This window comes from Pelodiscus sinensis, chromosome 13, assembly GCF_049634645.1.
Source record: "Pelodiscus sinensis isolate JC-2024 chromosome 13, ASM4963464v1, whole genome shotgun sequence".
In the NCBI taxonomy this organism is placed as follows: domain Eukaryota; kingdom Metazoa; phylum Chordata; order Testudines; family Trionychidae; genus Pelodiscus; species Pelodiscus sinensis.
The window spans coordinates 19,010,013-19,023,846 of record NC_134723.1 but is presented as its reverse complement, the minus strand read 5'-3'; the positions used below and the strand labels follow the sequence as shown (position 1 = coordinate 19,023,846).

The following is a 13,834-nucleotide window of genomic DNA, read 5'->3' as shown; positions in this document are numbered from 1 at the left end:
ATTGACCACCCTTGGGTTACACTCTAACATTCCTGCTGCAAACAATCATATGTAGGCAGCAAACGTTGTGGATAGCCCTGTTGTGTCTGAATGTCCGCATGAAGTGACATAGGTACACATGATTAAACTCTAATGGTTGCTGTAAGAAGTGATTTTTATAGGAAAACAAAATAGGATCTGTGTCACAGATCAGTGGGTTGGTGTAGAGATGGAGGCTGTGTGATGGTTCTGCCATTTTAGATGTGGCCATTTTATGGATGAGATGTACCATCCACACACTTCATTTTTTTAAATTTTTTTTTTTGCACTGCATTTTTGTTCCATTTTAACTTTCCTTTTAATGTTTGTTTGCATTTTTTCCCCTGCAAAATAGTTATATTTTTATTTCATTTGGGTTTTGGTTATATTTTGTTTCCATTTTTCCTGTTCTTCCACTTTCTCCCCACCCCACATTTTTCCATTTCCCAGATCAGGCTGCAGCTGTGGGACACAGCCGGCCAGGAAAAGTTCTGCAGCCTCATTGCCAGCTACATCTGTGACTCTGCCACCACGGTCGTTGTCTTTGATTTTACAAGTAGGTACTGAGCCTGAGCTCCTGCACAGGGACCTTGCTGGTAACTGTGCCTTCTGCTCGTTTCTATATGGGATGGGGCTAGGCTCAGAGCCAGAGGACTGCAGGTGTTTTGTGGATGGATCTGCTGCCTCTGGGAGAGGTAGCCAGAGTCCTTTCTTTCCCACTGTCTCAAGTAAATCCATCAAAGCTTCTTAAGGATTTGGGAAATAATTGATCGCTATTTACCTGAATCTCAAACCTTAAAAGGTGACCCATAAAGGGTAAGTATGTGTGTGAGTTGGATTTATGCCTTTTTATATCCTTCTGTAATATTAAAAAAGGCCTTAAAGGGTTTTTTTAAGCTTTTTATCTACTTGTTTCAACACTAGAAAGGCAGGATTTCTCTCGACAAGTAGAGCACTAGTTGGAATATGATAAAGATTCCAAAGAAGTGAAATCTGAATCGGGGGGAAAAGAGTGGGCAATAATTTTTGATGGGGGGGCCACTCCCAGAATTTGGTAAGTGGTCAAGGGCTGCACTTTTCTATGTTAATGGAGGAGGTGCAGAGTCTGGAGTGGAGGTTGGATACAAGAGGGAGCTTGGGATACAGAGTGCATAAAAGGATTCTGACCTGGGGAAGGGATGTAGGAGAAGGGGACAGGGTCTAGGAGGGAGTTGTGATGAGGGGTTGGGTTGTGACCTATGGCAAGGAGTTGGGGGGATGAGGGTGGGGAGTGCCAGGTGTAGGCTCTGGCCAGAAGTTACTTACCTTATGCAGCTCCCAGCCAGCAGCCCACTGGACACTCAGGCAGGCTCCCTGCCTCCCGTACCCCCTAATGCTGCTCAAAGCAGCTGGCTGCTGGGGCCATGTGCATCTTCTGTGTGCTGCCCACCCTCTGCATAATATTGCAGCTCCTTTTGACCAGAAACTGGCTAGTGGGAGCTGCCTGAGGAATGCTTGCAGGCGTGGGCAGCTTGCAAAATCATCTCCCCACCTCAACCCGTCTCCCAGGGGTGTAGGGCTCAGAGATGAAACATTGGCAGGTCAGATCTGAAGGCCCTTTTCTAAAGGGTAAATAAGTTTGAAGGGAAAACACCCATCATTCAAACTTCCTCTAAATTAAAATGAAGGTCTTGTCTATATGATAGATATAAACAAAAGGTGGATTTAAACTGATGATTGTGTTGGCATAACTCCTTGGGTAGACACTTATTCCACTATTAGAATTAGTTCCTTTTCTAGATTTAGTTTATCACTTGGGAAATCAAAAAGTCTCATCTGCAGAAGTGTTACAAAGAGGGTTATACCAGTAAAGCAATATAGTATAGATAAGACCTAAAGCCTGGTCTACACAAGGAGTTTACAACGAATTTAGCTGCATGTTTGATTTTTTTTTCTCTAAACAATGTGTCCACACTACCAACCCTGTATTTTTTACCTTAAGGGTCACTGAACTCTATTTTGGTTATTCCTGATTTCATGAGGAATAATGCAATTCCTAACCTTGCCTGGTTGATTTTATGGTAGTATAGATGCAGTGTTGACGAAAGTTGAGGTAGTTGGCCTCCGGGAAGCATCCCACTGTGCTCCACTCTGACTTCTCTGGGTAGAACTTTCACCTCTACTCTCTGAGTGAACAGGTAAAAGCCCTGGGAAAAGTTTGAATTTCATTTCCTGTATGGCCAGTGTTGCAAGCACATCTCAGAGCGAGCAGCACATTGTGGCACATTTAGCCATGGCTTCTAATACTTCCATGACTTCCAATATTTCAAGTCCCAGGGGCACAAAAGAGCACCATTGTAGAGTGTGAAGATGATCTTGAACCTCACTGAGCATAGCTCCGAACCAGTAAAAGAAACATGGACATTTACACAAAGATTACAAACTGCCTAGTGGCCAAAGGATACTCCAGGGACTTCCAGCAGTGCAGAGTCAAAATAAAGGGGCTGAGGCAGTCCTACCACAAGGCAAAGGAGGCAAACAGAAGCTTCATAGCATCCATCCCCAGGAAGGGGGCGGGACCTTGGGAGGCAAAAGGCTGTCTTTGTGCATTTCTGACACACCTCCTCCCCCAGCTCTTTCAGGTTCCATCATGGATAGGTGGAACATGGGATTACAAGGTGCAAACAGTAAATGTAGGGGCATCTTGTTGAGATTAATGTGCTTGAGTCTCAAAACTGACCATTCATAAAACTGCCCTTCAAAGCCTTTCTGATTTGTGCTTGTCCGTAGTGTACTATCCTTGTTGTCCTGGTGTCTGGCTGCTCAAAGTTTCTGGGTAAGTTCTCTATCTCAGTCCCCTCACCCTACCAGATAAGTTTCCCTCTTGTTCTTGCACGGATTATGAAGCACACAGCAGGCTCACACCACAAAGGGAATGTTGTGTTTGCTGAAGTCCAACTTAGTCAAGAGACTCCCAAACTTACCCTTTAAGGTGCCCCAAAGCACATTCAACCACCATTCTACACTTGCTCAGCCTGTAGTTGAACTGCTCCTTACTGGGGTCCAAGCTGCCCATATACGGCTTCATTAGCCATTGGAGCAGGGGGTAGGATGGGTCACCAAGAATCACAATTGGCATTTCCATCTCTTCAATTCTGATTTTCCTGTTTGGGGAAAAAAGTTCCAGTGTGCATCCTTCTGAAGAAGCAGGAGTTCCTAAAGATCTGGGCATCCTGCATCTTTCCTGACCATCCCATGTTCATGTCAGTGAAATGGCCCTTGTGATCCACTAGTGCTTGCAGCACCATAGAGCAGACCCCTTGCACTATATGTACTTCTTGGCAAGGTGGGGATATGTGTTCCATCTATCGCCCCACTGTAGTTAAAGAATCTCATGGCAGCAAAGCTGCGAACTATGGTATCCAGGTTTCCCAGAGTCACAACCCTCTGAAGCAGAATGTTATTGATTGCCTTGACTACTTGTATAACAGCCCCCACTGTAGATTTCCCCACTGTGAATTGGTTCGCCACTGACTGATAGGTGTCTGGTGTTGCAAGCTTCCAGCGGGCTACTGCCATATGTTTCTCCATGGTCAGACCAGGTCTCTTTCAGGTGTCCATGTGCTTCAGGGCAGAGGAGAGCCATTCACGAGGTTCCATGAAGGTGGCGATACGCATTTGAAAGTTTTGCAGCACTGCTAATCATCCCATCTCTGCATCAAAATGCAGTCCCATCAGTCTGTACTTGTCTCACGGCACTGGAACCTGCATTCCACTTAATTGACTGGCGGCTGTGCTTACATCAGCGCCAGGGCTTGCATGAGCAGCAACTCCATGCTAAACTGAGAGTCATCATTGTCCTCTTCCTGGTGTAGCAATGTGTACACTTTCAACGGTGCACAAACACAGTCATCAGCATCACAATGGTTTAATGCAAAACAGGATCTATGTTTGTGCTGCTGTGGCACCTGTATGGGCAACCAGGAAAAAAAGGGCATGAAAAGACTGCTTCATGTGGGTCTCAAGCAAGGATGGAGGAACTAGAGAAGTGCATTATGCAATGAAGATTACATGAACCCATAACCATCTGCTGCACAGTTTTGGTCCCAGCAGGCACCAGGAGCATAACCCAGAATGCAAAGCTACTCATAGTGCATCACTCTTGACGATAGGCTCCTTAATGGGAACGTTCCACTTTGGACTACATTAAATTCTTCATCACATAAGAACATTTTGGTTTAGGTGGAGCACAGCCTTCCTGTATAGGCTTTCCCCTTTCCTAAAAATTTCCCCAGTTCCTAATAAATCTAAATCCCTCCTCTCTATACCATCGTCTCATCCACGCATTGATACTCTGAAATTCTGCCTGCCTACCTGGCCCTGCGCGTGGAACTGGAAGCATTTCAGAGAACGCTACCATAGAGGACACGGGCCTTCGACTTTGCAAAATCAGGTGTTCAGAAATTAGCCATTATAGATTTGACCTTATCTTGTAGTGTAGACATGGCCTAAAACAAAACACTGCCCCAGTCATTTTTCTTTCACAGTTTTCCTTTAATCAAGAATTTCAGATCCATAATCCTTAGAGGTCAGAATTTTGTGTGGGGACCACCTTTACTTCTGTCTTGGACTGTGCTGAGTACGTAAATGTTTAACAAATAAGATCACTTTTCTGGTTGCATTTCCCCCCAATGATTTGTGTAGCAGTCAGGATTCACTGCTGTGGTGCCTTGCTTCATCAGTGATGATAACTATTCCACTGCGTGTGTTCATGCATTTGCTCCCCCCATTTACTGTGTTGACTAAATGTGCATGGTCAACACAGCAGACTCCAAGAGAGTCCCCAAAGACCACAAAATCAGATAAGGATTGAAGGCACCAGGACAGGTTTATTATAGATGAGGCATGGTCCTAGCTGCCCCAGACCAAAGGGTCTACAGTTAGGCTAACACAAGCATGCCCATTATACTAGAGCAAGGCTACTCAACTTTGGGCCACAATGATACTTACAGCACATGCTGAGGTCCGCAACTTAAATGTGGTTGCATATACATGCAAATATATGCCAATAGCTTCTTTCACACTAATGGGCATGGGTACAAAGCAATTCCCACAATGCCTTGGTGCTCCCGGCACGTGCTCCGTGGAGGCTAGAAACGCAGACATCCTGTACCCATCTGTTCCAGCCAACCTGTCTGCTTGCGTCTTTCAGTACTCACTGCGCCTGAGACACCTTGCCATTGTGGAGCGTGTTCCCAGTGGAGACCATATGTAAAGGATGCCACCCATGGGCCACATGTTGAGCCCCACATAAATCCAAACAGCACCAGGGGCTGCAGACAAAAGGGCTGTGGTCCGCATGTTGAGTAGCCCTGCAGTAGATGGACTCGGTCCGTGCCAGGGATGAGACGCTGTCTCCTAGAGCAGACAAAGACAACAATATACATTGGGAGCAACCGTAGGTGAAGTTGGAGTCTGAGAGACAGGATGCACAACTGCAAGTCTGGGATGATATTTCTGCATCCCCACTCCTTCCATGTGAGAGGCATAAAATGCTATTCATCCTGGTCTGCCGCAGGCTATGAAAAGCTTACAGTTCTGTTTGGCCTTGGAGTGAAAGATTGCCCTGGCACAGCCCCGGCTCCAATTGAAATGGTGAGAGTTGAGGATAGGAAAGATCTTATAATTGTTTCCCTTATTCTCCCCACACTAACCAAAATAAAATAAATGTGCAGTCTGTCTCAACAGCAACTTCAGCTTCTCCAAGCCCCTTAGAAGGGCTCCAATAAGTCAAAACAGACTAGAAGGTCAGCAGAGCTGTTGCACATATGTGGGTGCCCGCTGAGAGAAGCTGACAGAGCAGGAGTTCAGCTGGCCTTGGGGAAGTGATGAGGAAGAGATCTAGAATGAGTGCTGGAACCGCTCAATGACATCTTTCAGATATGTTGTAGGCATGAGTAGTAAGTGAGGCACTGCTGGGTTTGGGGCTTTTGTGTAATCAGGCAGGTCCATTTTCTCCATACAGTGTGGTAGTGCTTCTGAATTCTGTTGCCTTGTACTGTAAGGAGTCTGGCCAACTAGTGCATACCAGAGGTAAACTGAGGAAGGGGAATGTCTGAATGAAGATCTGCAGCGCAGCCCAGGCACAGCACTGCTTAGGGTTTTGTTATACTCTTTGAACTTCTCTAAACCGGGGTTCTCTGGTCTGGCAACATGTTACCAGACCAGAGAGTCCCAGTGGAGAGCTGGTGGCTGAGAGCCCAGCGTGCTACAGCGGGGCTCCCTGGGATAGAGAGGGGCAGTGGGGTTAGGGAACAGGCTCTGTCTGGTGGCCAGGCCAGGTCTGGGGGAGCCGTGGCAAGGGGGCCAGAAATTATCTCCCCTGGTCCAGCAAAATCTCTCATCTGAGACTGGTCATGTCCCAAGGGTGCCGGACCAGGTTGGATCCAACCTGTACTTTCCCAAAAACTGGCTGAGCATTAGTTTTTGACTTCTGGTGGGTAAACGGTATTGCAGCTAAATTGTTCTGGGTTTTTTGTTTCTCCCTCCCCACACATACACACCTTATCCAATCACCTCAGGGTTGTTTTGCTTCTCAAACAGCCTCAGAAGCCTTTTTAAGTGTCAGACCATGGCTTGATGATGAATTGTTATGCCTAGTCAAACACAAACTGTTTGGTAGGCCAGTGGTCCCCCATATTGTTCAAGCAGCAGTTTTACTTGGCTTTACCATCCAGTACTCACCATTTTTGATTCAGTAGTTCGTCCTATGGCTTTGCTTATGATTACAAGACTAGAGATTGGAGCAGCTTAAACTTCCATCTTGTTTAAAAGCTGCATGAATGAATGGGAGGGGGGTCGCAGCAGCAGTGTGGGACACCATGGTAGTGCATCATGAAGCTAAGGAATGGACCTAGGGTAAAAGTCTCAGACCTGACTCTTGAGGTATACGGTTGTAGCTTAGTGAATGGGATTCACTATCCTGGATTTCCTCTGGCATCAGGGGACACTAGTACAAAGCAGTGCCCCTTTGTGCTTTGGGTATTCTGACTGAGCTAATATGATTGCTGTGCTAGAGATGAAATTGCTCTCTTCTTACCAATAAAACTAGCGTGTGTTTCTGCTTTTAAGGTTTTCCTGCAAGGGGAGCATTGAATGCTATTTGTGGACTGGGGTTTGCTGCATGTGCTTTCTTTCTTGCTGAAACCTCTTGATCAAAGATTATGTGAAAATCCCCAATTACCCTCTTTTGGATGCTTGATACTTAGGAGACGTTGATTATGTTGTATGAATCTTCATTATGCTGTATGAATCTTCTGAAGAGCTTGTCCCTTTTCATTGAGAATAAATGTGAGAACTGCACAAGGGGCTCACATCTGAGATTCTAGCTCTTTAGGCTAGGTGTGTTGTGGAGGCAGCCTGCTCCTCCCTTGGAGGGAAAGGCTAGCCTGGTAGGTTACTTATTAACCAGCTTTCATGGTGTTAAATAGTGTTGATGAGTGCCAATGAGAGTCCTTTTTAGTTGGAATGACTGTAGTGTTAAAGTAGAGCTCATTGGTTTGGTATGGGGAGTGGGAGGGTGAACTTCATGGGCTCATAGGTCATCTTATGCCTAAAATAGATCAGCTAGGTTCATTGTTCTTTGTGTGCGTTCAGGGGCTGGTTAGCAAGGCAAGAACCCAATTCCCATACTGAAAGCTGTAAACATTTAATTCTGGCAAATGGCCTTGTCTCTAAAGGACAGTTTTCTCCTTTCTTCTTTTTCTCTCTGCTTTTTCTGTACTCTCTGCCCTGGTACCAGCAGGTTCGGCTACAGCTTTGGGACACAGCAGGCCAGGAACGGTTCCGCAGCCTCATTCCCAGCTACATTCGTGACTCCACCATTGCTGTGGTAGTCTATGACATTACAAGTGAGTGGTACTTTAATGTCTCGTATTTGAAATGCTAAGCTAGAGAGAGAAGCTAGTATATATGCAGTCATGAATTATTACAGAAAGTTAACATTAGAAACATAACTGTCTCTTTCCTTCTCTGTGTGGATGTCACCTGTGTAGTGTTTGGGGAATTGGCAAAACATTATGGGTAAAGATGCAGGTAGTTTTGGAAGTGTTCCATTATCCCTTTGTTTGAAAGAACTGCTAGTTAACATGCTCGATTCTCCCTGCTTCACACAGATCTGAACTCATTCCAGCAAACCTCCAAGTGGATTGACGATGTGCGAACAGAGCGAGGAAGTGATGTCATCATCATGTTGGTGGGGAATAAAACTGACCTGGCAGACAAGAGGTAATGGAGGGCAATTGGTGACCTGGCTATTTTGACTGCAGATGGCTAGTTTACTTTTTAAAGGCACCACTAACTGTTCTTAAGTCAGACTGCAGTGGCCCTTTAGGACTTAAGTGGCCTGTAATTAGTGAAATTCCCACTATCCTTGCTGTTTTTTCTATAACATCTGTAATAGAATGTCCAAGGTGCTTTCTTTTGTTATAGATTGTACAAATAATCAAGATTAGAACACAGTCTACTGAAAAAGCTTTTCAGACTATATATATATATATATATATATATATATATATATATATATATATATATATATATATATATATATAAACCCTCACCTGATCCACACAGCCTCTTTCTCACTGTTTGGTACAAAATACTCTGCTGATTGGAAGATAAGACTGAAAGCAACTTTGAAAAAGTCAGGAAATTCTGCATGTCAGCAACATTAAGTGAATCTTTGTGCACGGCAAATGTAAGAGGCCCTATCAAGTCTAATTTGACTTCAGATGTAAATGTGTGAAGCCATATTTTACAAAACCTGAGATCAACAGACAGGCTTCCTACAAAACATAATTCCCCTGCAGTAGCACAGCACCGTATTGTTTGAAACTAGCAAATTAAATAAACTCACAATTAACAAACATGAATCTGGCCACTCTCAGCTGTCCAAAATGAGAGATGTGAAAAGTAAGCTTGACTCTTCAAATTCAGTAGGTTTAATTTAAAGTGTGACTAGTACATTAAGGAAAGCAATTCAATTTTTGAGGAAAAAATGAATTGTAACAGTGACACTTCAGTATGTGCAATGTGGTAGTTAGCATCCTAGGGACCAGAGATTTGCCTTCCTGAATCTCAACTTTAGATTCTGATCCTTAATGTGTAATGAAAGCTTATTGCATTTATTGAAATTTACTCTCTGTAAAGGACAAAGTGCACTGAAATAAAATGTCACATAAGTACCATCATGATGGACACAATAGAAATACTGTAAATACAAAGAGTTGCTGTGCCTTTATTTCATGGTGTATAACCTCAGAAGCATGTCTGCTCATGTATGTTGAGTGCTAGGCACCTCCTCACATTGTTAGTGTGTTAGGGGGATTAAACTGTACACTATTTTTAAACAATTTCAAAACTGTTGCCTTCAGCTATATCACAAGTATTAACTGTTGAGTTCTAGGCCATGGAAATTTGAATGCTTCAAGCTAAGCTATTAGAATTATTCATGTACAGTCAAAAACACAAACTGAACTGGGGAAAACATTTGGAACTCTCACAACTAAATGCAGTCTTACCAAACTAAAACAGTTCCTCCCAGGCTGCATGCAAGATACTTCTGTCTACTGGGTGACTTTCAAGCTATAAGATTAATTTAAACAGAGATACTTTGTCATGCATAATTCTTTCACTGGTGTGGTAGCTATGCTAGAAGCACTTGTAAACAGTCAGCCAAACAGTCTCAGTTGGCTATTTAGTTGTCTCTGCTTTGACATGAAGCTCAACAAGATGCCAGGCTGTACAATTCTGTTAAAGGACTCCTTTAAATCTGCTTTTTATTTTACTATTTCCAGGAAGTATAAAAATCACTTTAGAGTTTACTGTCTGCATTCTCTGCTTCCCCCATTGTGTTGGTGTTAACACAACTGCTCATGTAACATGGCACTCAAACCTTACATGTGCATATTGCTGCTCACTTGCTCCTTGGCCCTCGTCTACCCTTAACACTTCTCCTTTACTAGGGAGAGCATGCCTTGCTGCTGTGTTCAGCTTTCCAGCCCCACTGGAAAGATCATGTGCAGTTCTGTTAAACCAACTAGTAGTGAATTACTCACAAAAAGAGGCTAGGTTCCAACTCACTGTGCCAGCTTATTACTAGGGATGTAAGCAACTAATCAACTATTCAATAAGCAAAACTTATTGGATAGTTGACACACTAGTCACTTCCCTTCCACTTGCTGCCTTTATCAGAAAGAGGCAGCAAAGGGAGGGGAAAGGTGCTGCGGGAGCAAGCTTAAAAGCTAGTTCCCTCCAGCTCCAGCTCCGTGGGAGGGGGCAGGGACATAGTGGCAGCTTCCAACTTTGAAATGCACAAGAGTCCCTGCTGGTAGTCCTTATCAACTAATTGAATAGCTGATGGAAAGCCCACCGACTGTTCGATTAGTTAATCAAAATTTAACATCCCTACTTAGTATTTGGGTACTGACAAGATGCTCTGTCAGCTGAACCAGACCCGTTGTTGTGTTTACTTCATGCCAGCAAATCTAATTCATTCCCCTGAAGCTCTATTATAATTCACTTTTGGTTTCAAAGCTCCTTTCTGCTAAGCTTTACTCTGTAAAGTCCCACTGACAGTGGATGCTACCATAAATATTTTACCATACGTTCCAAGAACATTGAAAACTCTTCCCAGCAGGAACAGCTTAAACTAGGTCAATAAACACACATCAAATGGTGAGTTTGATGGTCTAGAATAAAAGGTCTGGCTGACAGGGATTCCAAGCTGCCTCACTTTTGATCAGCTAGGGAAAGGGACTAGATTAAACATGAGAACCATGCTTTAGTCACAACAACACGATGGCCTGAGCAATTAATTCTTTACATTGTTTCTGGGTGCTTGGAATACCTCTGGCCTCATACATCAGTCATCTGGCTCTCAGATTTTGGGCTTTTTAATTTTTACAAGCTTGTGGAATTTACCATTGTCTTTTTTCAGTGCTGGAAAATACAATACAGATTGGACCTCTGCAATCTGGGATTTTCTGGTCCTTCAGCATTGGACCGCTGATATTGCTGGACCAGAGAGGCCTGGCGGCTCGAAGCAGAGGCCAGCCAAAGTTGGGAGCCCAGTCCTGGCCAGGCCCAGTGTCCAGGGCTGGCACTCCGGAGTGGGACAAAGGCTGGGAGAGGAACCTAGAAGCAGAATTGATGGGCAGGAGGGGAGCCTTGACTTCCCCTAGACCGGCAAACTCCTCCCTGGTTTAGTCCACTCAGGTCCCAAGGGTGCCGGACAAGGGAGGTTCCAAACTGTAGCAATCTTGTCAGTCACCTTGCCCAGGATTATATTTTCTGATGGTATAGAAGTGTGGGACACCCCTATATATTAGCTCATCATTTGTGCAAGCCCTAACAAGATAGCCAGAGATTTTGCTGTGCTTGCAGTTTATCCGTAGTAGGAGTGCAGGTGGCATTTGGAATTCTCACCTAGTGGGGTAATCTAGATTGTACCAGATACCTTGTCTAGACCAGGAAAAGAACTATAAAGATGTGCTTTTAACTTGAGCTAGCCAATGTGAACTGAACAACTAAAACTCTGGTCAAAGAATCAACCTGCCTTGTCATGCCTCCAGTTTTAGGTCTTTAGGTCATGTTGACTAGTTAAAATACTGCACCTGTAATCCTAGGCAAAGCCCTAGTGTCAGTCTGAGCCTGGCCATGACTCTTGATAAAGCCCGTAAGAACCAGATACTGCCCTCTAGGCTGGAGCCATTTACTTAATTTGTCATTTTATTTTGTGTAGCCTACATTTTCCTTCCATGCTAATGTTATTTCAGTTGCGGCCAACTCATTCATGGATTTTTTTTTTTTAATTTCTACCACCATTTCTGTCTATTTTCCTTTTGTTTTGGTTTCTTTTCTGTGATTTGTTCTCATTGCTGTAGACAGGTTTCTATAGAGGAGGGTGAGAAAAAGGCCCAAGAACTGAATGTGATGTATATTGAAACCAGTGCTAAAGCAGGATATAATATGAAACAGGTATGTACAGGACATTGGTCAGGGATGCTCTTATAGGTACTTATCTCCCAAGCAGCAACTCAGTACTTGATATTTGAATTTCACTTCCTATTGGAGCCTGACACCTTCCTATCACCTTACAGAGTTTTCTTCTGTTGACTTGGGAGGATTTGCTTTTTGCATGGCTTCACACTGATTCTGTTGCATTAGGTACAGTTGAAGGTGGCCTTTCCTTCCCACCATAAGGAGGCTATGAATGAGACTTAAGTGTGTTACTACATGAAACACACCTGATACAGATTCATCCTTATTGGTGGTTATAATCTACATATTCCCTGAGCTGCTTATTTGGGTTGGTCCCTTCTTAGCTGGTGCATAAGGAGGAGGAAAAGGGAGGGAGGGGCATAAAGGCTTAGAAGCCCTATAGTCTCCCTTCTTGGACAATGCACGACTATTGAAACCCTTTGCTGACAAGTGTTTCAGTCACAAAAGTGTCTAACTCATGCTTTCTCTTCTGTCCTTTCTTCTCTTGCTCTCTCCTCTTTGAATATGTCTGTCCAGACAAATCACTACGGAAGAAGGTGAGCAGAGAGCCAAAGAGCTGAATGTGATGTTTATTGAGACAAGTGCGAAGACTGGATACAATGTGAAACAGGTAGAGCAGCACTGCACCCTTAGGATGCAAATTCTATACTTTTCACTTCACTGTGCTTGGGGGAGATGAGCTGCTTTTTGGGGTTTCTGCTGCAAACAGATCTCCATTTCCCACTTTACCCTCTGCCTCTATATTCTCAGCCTTTGAAATTTTTCCCTTTAGGTAGTCAGTGCCTCCTTTAAATAGAGGAGGCTTCCTCTCCTGCCAACCCAAGGATGACTCCTTCAGGTAGTAATGCTAAGGGATCCTATTAGCAGCTGAGAACCCTGTTCCCAAACCTCTGACACCAACAATACTTGCTGCATATGCTGACATGCAAATGCATGTGAAAGCTTTGGAAACAAAGCACCAGTGTTCCCTTCGCAGCTAAATTAGCGTCCTGTTGAATTTCCTTTCTCAGATTGTGGTTTCTGCTGGGGCAGGGTTAAACCTTGTTCCATATTTGCCTTTAAGTATACCCAGCATCACTGCTGTCAGGAAACATACTCAGCCCAGATTTGCACTAGTCAGAATGTGCTGCAGGGCAGTAGGTCTGGCGAAGGACCTCCCACTTGGTTGGGGAATTCTCAAACAGTAAATTAACTTTACTCTTTAACTAGATTTCTGTGCACCAGTAAAATTCTGGGCCTAATCTACTTGATAGTATTACTTTATTTGTTTAGCAGTTATTTGGAATGTGTAAATTTCTGTGATTCCCTAATGCTACTAGGTAAGTCCAGCTTTGTGTTTCTGAGCTGTTGCCATCTTGTACCTGAGGCCCTACTCATGATTGTCAAATGTAGGGAAGGAAGAACATGGATAGACAGAAAAGAGATGGTCCCTAAAGGCTATGTGCAGCGCTTTCAAGTCAGCCCCTCCACTCCTAGCTCACTGCCCCAGAGCTTGGGGTTTTTTTTAACTTAAAGGGTAGACTTTTAAACACTGTCATTCCCTAGAATCTGGAGCTCATTCTGGACAAACTAGATCAATTTAGTAATGGATAGAGCTGTCCAGGAACACAATCAGCAGCTATGCCCAGAAGTAATGGGGATGAAATGGTAAATTACTGCCTTTCACTTCCATCCCTATTGAGTGCAGGGTGGAATTATTAGTCTGCCTGCTCTTAACATCATGGTATCCTGTGATGTGTGGAACAATGGTATGGTACAGTTAAAGAATAAAACCAGC

At 44.0% G+C, this 13,834-nt stretch overlaps 1 protein-coding gene across 4 annotated transcripts in view; it reads left to right on the top strand.

Annotated features, from left to right (window-relative positions):
- The window catches only part of RAB41 (RAB41, member RAS oncogene family), a 29,854-nt gene that overhangs the window by 11,952 nt on the left and 4,068 nt on the right, over nt 1-13,834 (top strand). Inside the window, exons 4-7 of one of the 4 annotated variants that reach the window (XR_012906873.1) lie at nt 7,802-7,907; nt 8,172-8,283; nt 11,940-12,033; nt 12,574-12,667. Coding sequence is in view for 3 of the 4 variants with exons in the window: in XM_075940796.1 (XP_075796911.1) it covers nt 7,802-7,907; nt 8,172-8,283; nt 11,940-12,069 (348 nt within the window). In the remaining variant the exon portion in view is untranslated. Of the gene's footprint in view, nt 1-7,801; nt 7,908-8,171; nt 8,284-11,939; nt 12,668-13,834 lie in introns of those variants that run through there. The other 3 variants (XM_075940795.1, XM_075940797.1, XM_075940796.1) reach the window with 3 other exon arrangements.